General features: G+C 26.8%; 1 protein-coding gene across 5 annotated transcripts in view; it reads left to right on the top strand.

Annotated features, from left to right (window-relative positions):
- Window positions 1-18463, top strand: part of LOC119609457 (protein roadkill-like) — a 167362-nt gene that overhangs the window by 18632 nt on the left and 130267 nt on the right. The window contains exon 3 of one of the 5 annotated variants that reach the window (XM_037964249.1): window positions 11307-11355. The exons of the other annotated variants lie outside the window; for them this stretch is intronic. Coding sequence (XP_037820177.1) covers window positions 11307-11318 — 12 coding nt within the window. The 3' untranslated portion in view covers window positions 11319-11355. Of the gene's footprint in view, window positions 1-11306; window positions 11356-18463 lie in introns of those variants that run through there. 5 annotated transcript variants of the gene reach the window in all.

Here is an 18463-nt window from a genome sequence, read left to right as displayed (position 1 = left end):
GTTAGTTAGTTAGTTAGTTAGTTAGTTAGTTAGTTCGTTAGTAGTTAGTTAGTTAGTTAGTTAGTTTTAGTTAGTTAGTTAGTTAGTTAGTTAGTTAGAGTTAGTTAGTTAGTTAGTTAGTTAGTTAGTAGTTAGTAGTTAGTTAGTAGTTAGTTAGTTAGTAGTTAGTTAGTTAGTTAGTAGTTAGTTAGTTAGTTAGTAGTTAGTTAGTAGTTAGTTAGTTAGTTAGTTAGTTAGTTAGTTAGTTAGTTAGTTAGTAGTTAGTAGTAGTAGTTAGTTAGTTAGTAGTTAGTTAGTAGTTAGTTAGTTAGTTAGTTAGTTAGTTAGTTAGTTAGTAGTAGTTAGTTAGTTAGTTAGTAGTTAGTTAGTTAGTTAGTTAGTTAGTTAGTTAGTAGTTAGTTAGTTAGTTAGTTAGTTAGTTAGTTAGTAGTTAGTTAGTTAGTTAGTTAGTTAGTTAGTTAGCTAGTTAGCTAGTTAGCTAGTTAGTTAGTTTGTTACTTTTTTACACAAAAAGACACTATTTACACAAAGTCGCTTTTTTAAACAAAAAAGTCATGTTTTACACAAAACTTAGTTAGTTAGTTACTTTTTACACAAAAGTCACTTTTTACACAAAATCACTTTTAACACAAAAAGTCACTTCTTATACAAAAATTCACTTTTTACACAAAATGTCTCTTCTTACACAAAACGTCACTTTTTACACAAAAGTCAAAAGCTTCACTTTTTACACAGAAAGTCACTTTTTACACAAAAAGTCACTTTTTACACAAAAAGTCACTTTTTTCACTGAAAGTCACTTTTTACACAGAAAGTCTCTTTTTACACAAAAAGTTACTTTTTAGACAAAAAGTCAAAAACTTCACGTTTTACACAGAAAGTCACTTTTTACACAAAAAGTCACTTTTTACACTGAAAGTCACTTTTTACACAGAAAGTCTCTTTTTACACAAAAAGTTATTTTTTACACAAAAAGTCAAAAACTTCACGTTTTACACAGAAAGTCACTTTTAACACAGAAAGTCACTTTTTACACAGAAAGTCACTTTTTACACAGAAAGTCTCTTTTTGCACAAAAAGTACATTTTTACACAGAAAGTTTTTTTTTGCACAAAAAGTACATTTTTACACAAAAAGTCACTTTTTACACAAAAAGTCACTTTTTACACAAAAAGTCACTTTTTACACAAAAAGTCACTTTTTACACAAAAAGTCACTTTTTACACAAAAAGTCACTTTTTACACAAAAAGTCACTTTTTACACAAAAAGTCACTTTTTACACAAAAAGTCACTTTTTACACAAAAAGTCACTTTTTACACAAAAAGTCACTTTTTACACAAAAAGTCACTTTTTACACAAAAAGTCACTTTTTACACAAAAAGTTACTTTTTACACAAAAAGTTACTTTTTACACAAAAAGTTACTTTTACACAAAAGTCACTTTTTACACAAAAAGTCACTTTTTACACAAAAAGTCACTTTTTTACACAAAAAGTCACTTTTTTACACAAAAAGTCACTTTTTTACACAAAAAGTCGCTTTTGTACACAAAAAGTCACTCTTTACACAAAAAGTCACTTTTGTACACAAAAAGTCACTTTTGTACACAGAAAGTCACTTTTGTACACAAAAAGTATTTTTTTACACAAAATAGTCCAATTTTACACAAAGCAATTCTACAGAAAAAGTCACTTTTTTTTAAATTTGACTGAAAATTAATAGAATCCTTTCCCAAATGTTTAAAAATTTCCTTGTGTTCAGGGAAATCACGAACCTTTTTAGATTAATAAAAATTTTAACATTTTAAATAGAACTTAAATTATGAGTTTCAGTTTGATTGAAATATTTAGTAAAAACAGTTTTAATTGTTTCCAACAAAAATATTTCATAAATATTATTTTTCTAAAGAAATTTCCTGAGTATTCAAATTCTAGTAAGTTAAGCTAAAGGAAAATAAATTTAAATATTTATTATGAATATTACAATAAATTATTTGAAATGGCGACAAGCGCAATGATAATAAAAAATTTATAAAAAAAAAATATTAAGTAATAATTATAATTAAAATCAAACGATTATTACAGCACACAGTTAAATAAAGGAAATACTCACTTACTTACTCTCTCGCTCTCTACTCTAAACAACTTTAACACACATATATGTACATCCTCCCCCCCACATGTAAACAAACACTGCTTAGAGTAAGATAAAAAGAAAATAACAATGAATATTAAATGCCCCATATGTAAATTTTGTTGTAATTGTTAAATAGTTTATTATTGTTAGTGTTTGATGATTATTAACAAAAAAAAAAACATTACTAACTAGAGGAGGTTAAGCAAACAAGTGTTAAAAATTTAAGTGTTTCAAGTGTCTTAAATAAATACAAATGAATAAACTAAACATACAAACAAACAAACGCACAAACATGCAATGCAATTCATTGCTCTCAGATGGAATAAATGTAAACAAAAGAGCCAGAGTACACACATACAAACACAATTTTAAACCTAAATAAATAAACCGGAAATATAAAACTCTAGCAAAATACTGTAGTCTTTGGTAATGTATGAAATACAAGACAAGAAATGAATGACTCAACAATAACAACAATAGAAGGCTAGAAAAAAAAGCTATAATAAATATTAATAATTAATAATAACAATAAAATCTAAGAAATTATTTCATTATAAATATTGACAAACGCCGCTTTACACTTTTGTTTCTTTAGACTTCTTAATTAATTTTAAAAGCGAATGTTTAGAAATCGTCAACGGTAGAATTGTGAGTGAGTGTGAGTATGAGTACGAATGACAAACATTTGAATGTCAATGAATTTGAAACAGATGTTTTTAATTTCACAAAGTAACACTTTTGTTGGTTTGTTTCATCAAATGAATTTCTTGTTTTTCAAAAATATTTCTAAAGATAAGATTTCATTTTTTTTAAATATTTGTTTGTGGTTGTTGACTTTCTTAAGTTGAATTTTTTTCTGCATTTTATTTGTATTTATCTAACTTTGTAGGCATTTTTGTTTTGTTTACTTTTGTTTCCAGATCGTTTTCAATTTGTTTTGTTTGTGTGTGAAAGTGTTTATTTAAAAATTCATGTTTTCTTTTATTATTAGTATAATATTTAGTTAAAAAAATAACTTTTCAAAGAATTTAGCACAGGTGTAGTAAGCATTTAGTTAAATATTTGTCAAAAAATGTATATTAAGGCATTTGAGTTTAACTGGAACTGTATAAAGGCTTGGTTTAACGATTGAAGTTTAACACAGATTGTAAACATTTGATAATTAAAGCTTATAAGGGACTGTATAATTGACTGGGATTAAAGCTTGACGGGACTTTATAAAAATTACTACTATAGCTTAACTGAGACGATACTTGAGCTATCTAATCTCTGATCATTACTTATCCTTCGATATGTGAAAGCATCATTTCCGTTTACAACCATGCAGAAGGGATGGCCTCTGCAGTCGGTCGTAATCGGTAGACCGAAACACAAATCCATTAAATAAGCCAAGGATTTGTTCTTAATCACAGAGAACATACTGTGGTAAATCTGGACCCGGACAAGGAAGGAAACTTCAATGGTATCGTTTGTATAAAATACCTTACATGAATCAACATTCAACCCAGCCCACACACTCATTGAGAAAAACATCCGAAGCTCCGATTCACTCTAGGTATACGGGTGAGAAAGGTCAGTATACCCCTACATCCATCCCGTATCATATGCACTTGACTCCTACTCATTTCTAAAGTTTAGTTCCACAGTCACTCCTCTGCGGGGTAACTGTTGTCTCGGCAACAGCACCGAACTTATACCGAATTATAGACTTTACGCTGCATTAGTCTTTACCAACATTATTTTCCCGCGAATTTGGTTTTAAACCACAAAGTGCACCGCAAAGGAACTTCTCTAATAAATAGGATAAAACAAAGTTCGAAACTCTGCCCTGTGGGCTATCGATTCCCGTGGTACTAGGGGTACTGGTAGTTCCTTTTTTGCCGGGTATTGCAATAACACCAAGATGCGAGTAGTTAGTTAGTATTTCATCAAGGTAACATGGCCCCTTTCAAATTGCTCTAACTGATACTGCGCATAAAAACTACCCAGCAACTGAGTATAGACTTGTACTTATGTAACCACTTACTTTTCAATGACTACTACATACCCTCTGCATTACTTTTAAGTACTCTTGAAATGACTTACATGTAATCAGATACGTAAGTACGTTATGCTGAGGTTATTAGATAGATAGTTAGTTAGTTAGTTAGTTAGTTAGTTAGTTAGTTAGTTAGTTAGTTAGTTAGTTAGTTAGTTAGTTAGTTAGTTAGTTAGTTAGTTAGTTAGTTAGTTAGTTAGTTAGTAGTTAGTTAGTTAGTTAGTTAGTTAGTTAGTTAGTTAGTTAGTTAGTTAGTTAGTTAGTTAGTTAGTTAGTTAGTTAGTTAGTTAGTTAGTAGTTAGTTAGTAGTTAGTTAGTTAGTTAGTTAGTTAGTTAGTTAGTTAGTTAGTTAGTTAGTTAGTTAGTTAGTAGTTAGTTAGTTAGTTAGTTAGTTAGTAGTTAGTTAGTTAGTTAGTTAGTAGTTAGTTAGTTAGTAGTTAGTTAGTTAGTTAGTTAGTTAGTAGTTAGTTAGTTAGTTAGTTAGTTAGTTAGTTAGTTAGTTAGTTAGTTAGTTAGTTAGTTAGTTAGTTAGTTAGTTAGTTAGTTAGTTAGTTAGTTAGTTAGTTAGTTAGTTAGTTAGTTAGTTAGTTAGTTAGTTAGTTAGTTAGTTAGTTAGTTAGTTAGTTAGTTAGTTAGTTAGTTAGTTAGTTAGTTAGTTAGTTAGTTAGTTAGTTAGTTAGTTAGTTAGTTAGTTAGTTAGTAGTTAGTTAGTTAGTTAGTTAGTTAGTTAGTTAGTTAGTTAGTTAGTTAGTTAGTTAGTTAGTTAGTTAGTTAGTTAGTTAGTTAGTTAGTAGTTAGTTAGTTAGTTAGTAGTTAGTTAGTTAGTTAGTAGTTAGTTAGTTAGTTAGTTAGTTAGTTAGTTAGTTAGTTAGTTAGTTAGTTAGTTAGTAGTTAGTTAGTTAGTTAGTTAGTTAGTTAGTTAGTTAGTTAGTTAGTTAGTTAGTTAGTTAGTTCGTTCGTTCGTTCGTTCGTTCGTTCGTTCGTTCGTTCGTCCGTTCGTTCATTAGTTCTTTAGGTCGTTAGTTACTTTAGGTCGTTAGTTACTTTGACCATGCTCCGTGTTCTTCAGTCTCATAAATTTGAAATTGTTGATTTGTCCAATTAACACAAACAATAAAAACCGAAAATGTGACAAATGTCCACATGATCAGATTAAACGTGCAAATAGATAAATTAGTGTTATTAAGCATGCATAATGTATTTAACTACAAAATAATATATGATAAATGTTACAAAAAAATTGTGGAAAATTTTTGCAGAAAATAAACAAAACAAATTTTAACAAATTTGTTAGAGCAGTTTTTCAACATGGCTAATAAGTCTATGGTCTACAATTCCTAATTGTCTCTCCCTATTTTAATTACTATTCATTTTCTTTTAATAACAATAATTAAAATAACCCCAACATATTGTAAACATTAACTTGCATAATAACTAAAAAAAAATAATTATTTCCTTAAAAAATTATTTAACAAAAATTATACAATAACAAAGCCATATAAAAATAATATTAAAAATACACATCGTACCTACTATAAATATATAAAGTACAAATTTGCATTATTAATAAAACACATAATAATAAACATGTTATATATTTTTAAAAAACAAAAACAAATAATAACAATAATAATGAAATAACAATAGCGATAAAAAACCCATAAAATAAACAAAAACCGAAACATATGGATTTTTAATTTATACTTGTAGTATGCAGCAGTTTGGTACTTTCTTTTCCTGTAGTTAAAAAAAGTTTAAAAAAAGACCAACAACAAACATAAATATTATGGGAAGAAACCCTGCAGTTTGGGGATCTTAATTAAAGGTGATATGGCAGTTTTAACACACCTAATTTCCTTTACGAATATGTTTTAGAAAAATTTAAATATCCCTTTTTACACTACTATTTGTTAATACATTCACCAGTACATTATTAAGGAAACTGCAGGGTATGCACTTAAACAACGTTTGTATATGTTTATATGTATGTTTTTGTATCTGCATTAATTTTCACATTTTTGTGTATGTGTTGTCTGCATATATTCATTTCTCTGTAATCTTCCGGATGATGAGCAACAGCAAATAATTTTAAACAAAAGCAAAACAAGAAGAAAAAAACTAACTAAAGTGGTATTACTGGTTTTTCAGTTTTTAGTTTTACTATTTTTTTTTTCAAAATAACCATAAACTAAAATAAAAAAAGGAGTTAGTTATTCATACAATAGTTTTGAAGCTGCTGTGTTGGAAGCTTAAAATAAAAACTATTTTAAATTTATTTTTTTTACGTTTTATTCATAAAAACAAACTCTTAAGCAACATCAAAAGCTACCGATAAAAAAAAACAGAAAAAAAAACGAAAGTGTTTCTCATGAAATGACAACAAACTAGAAGAAGATGTAGCAACCAAAAACAAACATTAAGATAAAATGTAAAATACAAACAATGAAATCGAAAACTACTGAAATTTTAGATGGACCATTTAACCAGCTGTCGTAGTTTTTAATAGTAATAATTAGTCTTAAATTTTAGCGTTTTATATAGTTAGTGTTAAGTTTTAAACTTTGGTTTAAGCTTTGTTTAAACAGTTCTAGTTAAACTGCTGTTAAGTTATAATTGTTTTCTTATACCAAGTTTAAGTTATGTTTTAATTGAGGTCTTAATCATGATGCTCCATTCCAAGTCTTTTATACAGTCCTATTAAAGCTTTTTTGCAGCCTTAGTTAAGCTTTAAGCAGTTTTACAGTCTCAATTAAGCAATCATTATATAGTCCTTTTAAGCTAAGCTTTAATTGAAGACCCTGTTATACATCTAATAATGCTTTAATCGAACTAATTTTTATTATAGTTACAGTTCATCTTAAATTGAAGTATTGCCTTACAGTCTTAAAACAATTGGAACTCCAGTTCTCTTATTCAAAGTCCAAATTAAGCTTTAATTAAGGTATTAATTAAGCCCCCTTTCAATAGAGCTTTAATCGTACTGAATTATAAAGTTGCTGTTAAGTTTCAATTGCTTTATTATTATAGTTTCACTTAAGCTTTTACGCATTTTTACAAAATTAGTTAAGCTTTAAGCTGTTTTACAAACCCATTTAAGCATCTTAAATATAATCAAAGATAAACTCCAAAAAGTTCCTCTTGTTCTCATTTAATAGTCCAAGTTCAAGTTAAGCTTCAATTGAAGTCCCATTTAAGCATTATTTAAAGTCTTTTTAAAGTTTTAGTGAAACATAAACCATTTTCTTTTTATAAAATTCCGATTTCAGTTAAGCTTCATTCATAATCTTTTATACAGTCCCAATTAAGCTTTCTTGGAAGAGTTTTATAAAGATCCACTTAAGTTTCTGTTGCGGTTCTTATATAGTACCAGTAAAGCTATTTTAAAAAGTTACAATTAAATTTAGTTTTAGTTAAGCTTCTTAAACTACATTAAACTTTCTTCTATACAGTCCTTAATAAGCTTTAATTGAGGATTTGTATACAGGCTCAAATAAGCTTCTACAACATTCTTTCATATCGTCTCAGCAGTTTCTATACAGTCCCAATAAAGCTTTAAAGTTTAAACATACTTTCTTAGACTATTCTAATTAAATTGCAATCGTTGGGATTCATATACAAAGTTTCGGCTTTAATCATAGTCTTAGTTAAGCTTTAATGCAAGCTTTAAATATCATCCATGTTAAGCTGTGATGACTTTTCAAGGCTCAGTTAAGCTTTCAACGTAGTTTTTTGAAAAGTTTCAATTAAGTTTAATCGTATGATTGTATATAGCCCTAGTTAAGCTTCATTAGTAATCTTTTATACAGTTCCAGTTCTTTCCAACAGTCTCAGTAAGCTGTAATGTAGTTATTGATAGAATATTGTACTTGCTAAGCTGTAATGATATACTTTTGCAGCTTCTGTTAAGCTTTCAAGGTAGTTTTTAAAAAAGTTTCAATTAAGTTTTAATCGTATGGTTTTATATAGACCTAGTTAAGCTTTATTAGTAATCTTTTATACAATCGTCCCAGATCAGCTTTAACCAAATTCTTTCAAACGGTCTCAGTAAGCTTTATTGTAGTTATTGATAGAATATTGCTTCTGTTAAGCTTTTAAGGTAGTTTTTAAAAAAGTTTCAATTAAGTTTTAATCGTATGGTTTTATATAGACCTAGTTAAGCTTCATTAGTAATATTTTATACAGTCCCAGATCAGCTTTAACCAAATTCTTTGAAACAGTCTCATTAAGCTTTATTGGTAGAGTCCATTTTAAACGTTAATCGTTGATTTGTATTCCGTCGCTTTAATAAAAGATTCTTGAACAATATCATTAAGCATCAACAGTAGGGTTTTCTATACACTCCTAGTTTAGCTTCAATTCAAGCTTTATCACAGATACTGTTAAACTTTCACGTTTCCTGTTAAGCTTATATAAAGTTCCTTCTAAGCTTTAATCGTAGATTTTTAAAAAGTCTCAGTATAGTTTAAATTATATTATTTTCAGCAGTGTCAGTTGACCTTCAATTGCAGATTTTATACAGTACTTATTAAGCTTTAAAAAATGCTTTTAAACACTCCAGTTAAACTTTCCTCGTATTACTTTGTAGCATACCAGTAATGCTTAAATTTCAGTTAAGCTTTAATGTAAGCTTTTAATATATACTTTTTGCAGCTCCAGTTAAGCTTTTAATGTAGTTTTTTAAAAAAATTTTATATAGCTTTAACTATATTCATTCAAATAGTCTTAGTAAGCTTTGATACAGCCAATTTTAAACTTGAATCGTTGAGTTTTATTCTGTTGCTTTAATCGAAGATTCTTGTACAATCCTAGCTTTTTCACAGTTCCTGTTAAACTTCGATAGCAGGTTTTTATAAAGTTCCTTCTAAGCTTTAATAGTAAATTTATAAAGCTTTATAAAGCTTTAATTGTATATTATTACACTCTCAATTAGGCTTCAATTGCAGCTTTTATAAATTACTTATTAAGCTTTAAAAGTAGCTTAAAGTTAAGCTTCCCTCGAACTACTATCTACAGTACCAGTCAAGCTTAAACTTCAGTCGCATACTGAAGACATTTAAATTTAATCCGTTTGTTTTATTAAAAATAGACTATTAAATTAATTAAAACAATATGCATTTAACCAAACTTGTGGTTAAATATAAACAGGTGATTTGTTAAACATACAACAAATGCAATAAACTGTCTTAATTATTTAACAAATAAACAATTAATCCTGAAAATAATTTTTTAAAAAAAGTATAAAACACTTAAAAAAAAACGTATGTTGTTACCACTCTAAAGCTTTCAAACTGGTTAAGCAAGTTAGCAAATTGCTATTTTGATTCATGTTTTTCGCCCCTTGAAGTGTTATTGTTGTTATTGCTTTTATTAAGTTTTTCTTTTAAACGTCCAGCTTTTAAGCCATTGTCATCATGTGTTTGTTTTATTATTGCTTCATTTTTCTGGCCAAGAAACTCAGCTTTTTTGAGGTTTTGTTTTAAAGCTAAATACAGATTGTTATTCGACTGAGAAATAAAACAACAATATTGAAATTCAAAACTGTTAATGTGCCAAAAGAAAAACTATAAAACTACAAAACCATTTCACAGTTGTTGTTATTTTTTGTGTGCTTTTGAAAAGTTTTAAAATAAAAATTCGTACGTGCAGCATGTTGTATCAACAATTTTGCACAATTATTTTTGTATCGAATCACTGAACTGAAATGTTTAAAAAAATTGAAAAAAAAAAAAATGAAAAACAATACAAAACAAAATTTGTAGTGACAGCTGAAAATGATGGATTTACATTTAACTCATGATTCATCATAATTCTAAAATAAATTTAGACAGAGAGTAAACGTTTTTGTTTTTAATTTGTTAATATTTTACAAAAAAATTTTTTGTTTTTTTTTTTTTGTTATAGATTTTAACACATTTTTGTAAAGTTTTAGACATTTTTGGTATTAAATGCAATTTATTAAAGGTTAAAAAGCTAAAATTGTTTAAATAAGTTTCAACGTTTAAGTAATATAGTAGATCAGTTAATCTCATTTACAGATAATTTGTTTTTATACAGTCACAGCAAAAGTTTTAATCGTTAGCTTTTATACAGTGCTCGTCAAGCTTAAACTAGAGCGTTTTTTAAAAAAACCTATTACACTTCAATTGAAGTCCATATTTAGCTTCAATTGCTGCCTTTTTTATAGATTCTTAATAGAGCTTTAATCAAAGTTCCAGTTTAGATTCAATCGTGATTTTCATACAGTCCCAAATAAAGCTTTATAAAGTCCTAGTTAAGCTTTGATTATCATCGTTTACTTTAATTCTGCTTTATTTGCAGCTTTAGTTAAGCTTTCAAATTAAGTTTTGTTTTTGTCAACTTTCCCGTTAAGTTTTGTGTTAATTTGTCATTTTATTAGTTGTAGCAACCAACATTTTCCAAAGTATTTTACTTTGAACATAAATTCATAACTTTTTAATTTCTTAACGTCTCTAGTTACACAATACGAAAACTTTTTGCCCAAAATCGATCATTTAAGTCGTTATGATATTAAAATGAAATGAGGAAACTAAAGCAAAAGTAAACGTAATTTGTTGAATTTCAATCATTTTATTTAACCATCATCATTAAATGAAAATAAAGAAATACTTTTTGTTTTGGACTCAAATTTCACACCTCAACCCTTTTTTTTTTTTTTGGCAACAAACTGACTGACTGATTTTGCTAACTCACAACAACATCAATCACTTTAAAAGAAAAAAGTTTTATTGTCAAGCTTTTTACTTTGAAATTAAATTAAAAAGTTTGAATCTTTTTCTTACTTAAAAAGGCGAAAAAAACCAACAACAACATAAAGATGAGACAAGAACTTTTGGAAATGTTGAAAAGATTTGCAACGAAAAAAAAAACAAAGACTTTGATAAACAAAAATTAATTAATATAAAATTTGTTGCTTTGTTTTGTTTTTGCTGCTGCTGTTGTTGTTGGAGACATGATAGTTAAATTTAATTTTAATTAATTCTACTTAAATGAAACTTAAGTAAGGTGCAAAAAAATATATGAAACTGTTGTAATAAAAGTAATTTTACAAAGTTTTTAGTAATAATTACAATTTAATTTGTATAATGTTTTTGTTTTTTTTCTCGTTACAGGTACGTAAATGAAATTTATATTGAAAGTTTATTTAACTAAGGACCGCTAGATTGTAAGAAATGTAAGTAAAAAAGATATTTGTTAATGAAAATATCAACAATTTAATAAATATGTTAAAAATTAAGTTTAGTTGCCAAGATAGATAGATAGATAGATAGATAGATAGATAGATAGATAGATAGATAGATAGATAGATAGATAGATAGATAGATAGATAGAATAGATAGATAGATAGATAGATAGATAGATAGATAGATAGAATAGATAGATAGATAGATAGATAGATAGATAGATAGATAGATAGATAGATAGATAGATAGATAGATAGATAGATAGATAGATAGATAGATAGATAGATAGATAGATTAGATAGATAGATAGATAGATAGATAGATAGATAGATAGATAGATAGATAGATAGATAGATAGATAGATAGATAGATAGATAGATAGATAGATAGATAGATAGATAGATAGATAGATAGATAGATAGATAGATAGATAGATAGATAGATAGATAGATAGATAGATAGATAGATAGATAGATAGATAGATAGATAGATAGATAGATAGATAGATAGATAGATAGATAGATAGATAGATAGATAGATAGATAGATAGATAGATAGATAGATAGATAGATAGATAGATAGATAGATAGATAGATAGATAGATAGATAGATAGATAGATAGATAGATAGATAGATAGATAGATAGATAGATAGATAGATAGATAGATAGATGATAGATAGATAGATAGATTAGATAGATATAGATAGATAGATAGTGATAGAATAGACTAGATACGAAGATAGATAGATAGATAGATAGATAGTAGATAGATAGATAGATAGATAGATAGCATCGATAGATATAGATAGATAGATAGATAGATAGATAGATAGATAGATTAATAGATAGATAGATAGATAGATAGATAGATAGATAGATAGATAGATAGATAGATAGATAGATAGATAGATAGATAGATAGATAGATAGATAGATAGATAGATAGATAGATAGATAGATAGATAGATAGATAGATAGATAGATAGATAGATAGATAGATAGATAGCTCGATAGATAGATAGATAGATAGATAGATAGATAGATAGATAGATAGAAGATAGATAGATAGATAATAGATAGATAGATAGATAGATAGATAGATAGATAGATAGATAGATAGATAGACGTAGATAGATAGATAGATAGATAGATAGATAGATAGATAGATAGATAGATAGATAGATAGATAGATAGATAGATAGATAGATAGATAGATAGATAGATAGATAGATAGATAGATAGATAGATAGATAGATAGATAGATAGATAGATAGATAGATAGATAGATAGATAGATAGATAGATAGATAGATAGATAGATAGATAGATAGATAGATAGATAGATAGATAGATAGATAGATAGATAGATAGATAGATAGATAGATAGATAGATAGATAGATAGATAGATAGATAGATAGATAGATAGATAGATAGATAGATAGATAGATAGATAGATAGATAGATAGATAGATAGATAGATAGATAGATAGATAGATAGATAGATAGATAGATAGATAGATAGATAGATAGATAGATAGATAGATAGATAGATAGATAGATAGATAGATAGATAGATAGATAGATAGATAGATAGATAGATAGATAGATAGATAGATAGATAGATAGATAGATAGATAGATAGATAGATAGATAGATAGATAGATAGATAGATAGATAGATAGATAGATAGATAGATAGATAGATAGATAGATAGATAGATAGATAGATAGATAGATAGATAGATAGATAGATAGATAGATAGATAGATAGATAGATAGATAGATAGATAGATAGATAGATAGATAGATAGATAGATAGATAGATAGATAGATAGATAGATAGATAGATAGATAGATAGATAGATAGATAGATAGATAGATAGATAGATAGATAGATAGATAGATAGATAGATAGATAGATAGATAGATAGATAGATAGATAGATAGATAGATAGATAGATAGATAGATAGATAGATAGATAGATAGATAGATAGATAGATAGATAGATAGATAGATAGATAGATAGATAGATAGATAGATAGATAGATATCTGTCCACAAATATTCATATGGATGTCAAAGTTGTTCATAAACAATTTTAGTACTCTAGCTGTTGCAGTTTCTGAGTAATGCGACTTTTAATACTTATTTTATGTGTGGGCGTGGCTTCTCGCCTACTTGAAATTTCAAAGTAAAAAGTAGCCTATAACCTCTTCCCGACATAAAGGAATACACTGTGAAAATTTCAAGAAAATCGGTGCAGCCGATTAGAAGTCTATAAACTTCAAATATACAAACATACAAACACACATTCATTTTTATATATATATATAGAAGAAGAAGATGAATCCTCATGATTAAGAGACCATTTTAACAGTTTTCGAATTTTCGAACTATTTTAAAATAATTTTCAAAATTTATAAGTTCGATATTGTAAAGTTAGTGTTATTTTCCTATTGAGCTAAAATTATTTTTTTTGAATCCTCATGAATGAGAGACTATTTCAACTGTTTCAAAACCTTTTCGAACATAAGTTAGAATTTTTGAAGTTTTTGAAAAACATTTAAGAATCTTATACTTTAACAATACAGACATTCAAAATACATTAAATATAGATAGATAGATAGATAGATAGATAGATAGATAGATAGATAGATAGATAGATAGATAGATAGATAGATAGATAGATAGATAGATAGATAGTAGATAGATAGTAGATAGATAGATAGATAGATAGATAGATAGATAGATAGATAGATAGATAGATAGATAGAAGATAGATAGATAGATAGATAGATAGATAGATAGATAGATAGATAGATAGATCTAGATTAGATAGATAGATAGATAGATTAGATAGATCGATAGATAGATAAGATAGATAGATAGATAGATCGATAGATAGATAGATAGATAGAGATAGATAGAGATAGATAGATAGATAGAAGATAGATAGAATAGATAGTAGATAGATAGATAGATAGATAGATAGGATAGATAGATAGATAGATAGATAGATAGATAGATAGATAGATAGATAGATAGATAGATAGATAGATAGATAGATAGATAGATAGATAGATAGATAGATAGATAGATAGATAGATAGATAGATAGATAGATAGATAGATAGATAGATAGATAGATAGATAGATAGATAGATAGATAGATAGATAGATAGATAGATAGATAGATAGATAGATAGATAGATAGATAGATAGATAGATAGATAGATAGATAGATAGATAGATAGATAGATAGATAGATAGATAGATAGATAGATAGATAGATAGATAGATAGATAGATAGATAGATAGATAGATAGATAGATAGATAGATAGATAGATAGATAGATAGATAGATAGATAGATAGATAGATAGATAGATAGATAGATAGATAGATAGATAGATAGATAGATAGATAGATAGATAGATAGATAGATAGATAGATAGATAGAATAGATAGATAGATAGATAGATAGATAGATAGATAGATAGATAGATAGATAGATAGATAGATAGATAGATAGATAGATAGATAGATAGATAGATAGATAGATAGATAGATAGATAGATAGATAGATAGATAGATAGATAGATAGATAGATAGATAGATAGATAGATAGATAGATAGATAGATAGATAGATAGATAGATAGATAGATAGATAGATAGATAGATAGATAGATAGATAGATAGATAGATAGATAGATAGATAGATAGATAGATAGATAGATAGATAGATAGATAGATAGATAGATAGATAGATAGATAGATAGATAGATAGATAGATAGATAGATAGATAGATAGATAGATAGATAGATAGATAGATAGATAGATAGATAGATAGATAGATAGATAGATAGATAGATAGATAGATAGATAGATAGATAGATAGATAGATAGATAGATAGATAGATAGATAGATAGATAGATAGATAGATAGATAGATAGATAGATAGATAGATAGATAGATAGATAGATAGATAGATAGATAGATAGATAGATAGATAGATAGATAGATAGATAGATAGATAGATAGATAGATAGATAGATAGATAGATAGATAGATAGATAGATAGATAGATAGATAGATAGATAGATAGATAGATAGATAGATATTTTTTCACATCATAGTCGTTAAATTTAAATAAGTTAAATACATATACAAGTCTAAAAGTATTGAGTAACTACTTTTTAGTATTGAGTACCCAAAAAATAGGGCAAATACTCGATACTCGATACCCACTACTCAATACTTTAAGAGCACTAATATTGACAATAAGTGTCTCCGGCAATATTTGAGAACTCTAACTGTTATCTTTTCTCAGATATACTGATTTAATATTTTCTTAATATGGGGGGATTGGAATGTGCCACGCCCACTATAGCCATTCCGCCCATTTTGTCCACAAATATTCATATGGATGTCAAAGTTGTTCATAAACAATTTTAGTACTCTAGCTGTTGCAGTTTCTGAGTAATGCGACTTTTAATACTTATTTTATGTGTGGGCGTGGCTTCTCGCCTACTTGAAATTTCAAAGTAAAAAGTAGCCTATAACCTCTTCCCGACATAAAGGAATACACTGTGAAAATTTCAAGAAAATCGGTGCAGCCGATTAGAAGTCTATAAACTTCAAATATACAAACATACAAACACACATTCATTTTTATATATATATATATAGAAGAAGAAGATGAATCCTCATGATTAAGAGACCATTTTAACAGTTTTCGAATTTTCGAACTATTTTAAAATAATTTTCAAAATTTATAAGTTCGATATTGTAAAGTTAGTGTTATTTTCCTATTGAGCTAAAATTATTTTTTTTGAATCCTCATGAATGAGAGACTATTTCAACTGTTTCAAAACCTTTTCGAACATAAGTTAGAATTTTTGAAGTTTTTGAAAAACATTTAAGAATCTTATACTTTAACAATACAGACATTCAAAATACATTAAAATTATTGAATATTGTAAAATATTTTTAAAATTTATAAGTTCGAAGTTGGAAAGTATTTTAATGAATCCTCATGCTTTAAAACTTTTTCAAATATATGTTGGAAATTATTGAAAAATATTTTAAAAAAGTTTAAACTTTAATAAATCATTGCAAATATGTTTGTTCTGCTAATGATTTGTTTAAAAACCATAAACTAAAGTTAATCTCAGTCTTGGGAAACTGTGTTAATCTTCGCTTTATTAAATTTTAAAATTTTGTTGCCTTAATGACAATTTCTTTTAAGCTTAATTAGTTCATACATAAATAAAAATTTCCTTATAAAGAAAATTATTTTTAAGTGTATTTATGTATGTCTCTCTCTCTAAATTTTAATGGAAATTCTAATTTTAATAAGTTTTAATACAGACTGAACTTCTTATGGTGTTTAAGTCATAACTGGTTTTATTTTAACGGTTTTTATACAATATACATATTTTTTTTCTTTTATCTCATTATGCTTTCAGCACTTTTTAGAGAAATAAATAAATAAAAACGAAGCGAAAACTTAACATTAAACACTAACGTTTTTGTTGTTAGCTGTTTCTATGCTTTTCCAACTTTAGCCATAATTCATACAAAAATTGTTGGAAAAGCAGGAAAAAAATGTATATAGACACTACTACTACTACTACATACTACTAAAATGCATTAACGCAGTTTAAAATCAAATCATAAAGACTCTGAAACACAGTGAGCGGCAGTATAATGTGTTATAACCCAGTTAATCATACTGATGGAAACTAAAATTTTTTGGGCTTAATAGTCAAAATTTGGTTTAACAAATTTTTTTCTAGAAATGAATAGTATTTTTAGTTGCAAAGTACCAAAATAAAAGTACTTTTTCATCTTTGGTACTTACTTAGTAACACCTATCATTAGTTTTTAATGCTAGAGATTGCGGCAGTTATCTAAATGGTTGGTTGCTTGACTGCTTGGTTAGTTAGTTGGGGTAATAGCTTTTCTAAACCGTTACTAACAAATCCGTTTTACAAACAAAACTATAAATGAATGGCTGAAATAGTGTAATATTTCCATTTTCGTTAGATTTTTTTTTTTTTTTTGAAAGACAAAAAAGTAATAGTCATAAAAAACATTTAAGGTGTTTGCGAGTTCATAAAGTTTCTATTTAAACTATTTATTTAGGTTTTTTTGTTGTGTGTTTAGCAAAAGTTTAACACAGTTGTGTGTATTTAACACACTTTTTGTTTAAGATTTCTTGTTATTATTTAACAGATAAAATATAAAATTGTTAATAAATATGTTATTTATGGTAGATCTAACTAATCGTAGATGGATATTTTTGTGTAGGTGGTAAATTTATATAGCGTTTATGTCAAATGTGGTTAATGTTTTAAGATATTTTGTGATAATTGCTTTTTTACACTATAGCTGTTGTAGAATAGGTCTAGAACGTATTAGCTGTTTAACACTGACGGTTACACTGCTCTCTTTTATTGATATAAAATTTCATTCTTCCTTGCGTAAAATCCTTATAAGTTGTTTTTGGTTTTGTAAAAATTGATTTCATTGCTTTTTTGAAAGTTTTGAATGTCTAAGTGTGGTATTTTAAAATCAAATACCAATCGTGCTTAAATCGAGCACACTTTGGCATACTTAAATTAATCTTACATTCTTAAATTAATCTTATTTTCATTTCAAATCAATTAGAGCTTTAATCAAACCTAAAAATTCTCATAATATGTACGGATCTGTACCTGAATCGAGCATTTTGCACTTGATTTTAGTAAAACCGTACGGATTTTTCGAAATGTTTTCAGCGTTCCTTTAATGAAAAAATATTCTCATAAGTAATAAAACTGTTCAAATTCGCTTGTAATATTTAGATGGATAGATAGATAGATAGATAGATAGATAGATAGATAGATAGATAGATAGATAGATAGATAGATAGATAGATAGATAGATAGATAGATAGATAGATAGATAGATAGATAGATAGATAGATAGATAGATAGATAGATAGATAGTAGATAGATAGATATATAGATTATATATATATAGATAGATAGATAGATAGATAGATAGATAGATAGATAGATAGATAGATAGATAGATAGATA

The sequence above is a fragment of the Lucilia sericata genome, unplaced genomic scaffold, assembly GCF_015586225.1.
Source record: "Lucilia sericata isolate MDLA Ls3-8-SP2 unplaced genomic scaffold, ASM1558622v1 Contig000983F_arrow, whole genome shotgun sequence".
NCBI classification, from domain to species: domain Eukaryota; kingdom Metazoa; phylum Arthropoda; class Insecta; order Diptera; family Calliphoridae; genus Lucilia; species Lucilia sericata.
This window is presented reverse-complemented; position numbering and strand designations above follow the sequence as displayed.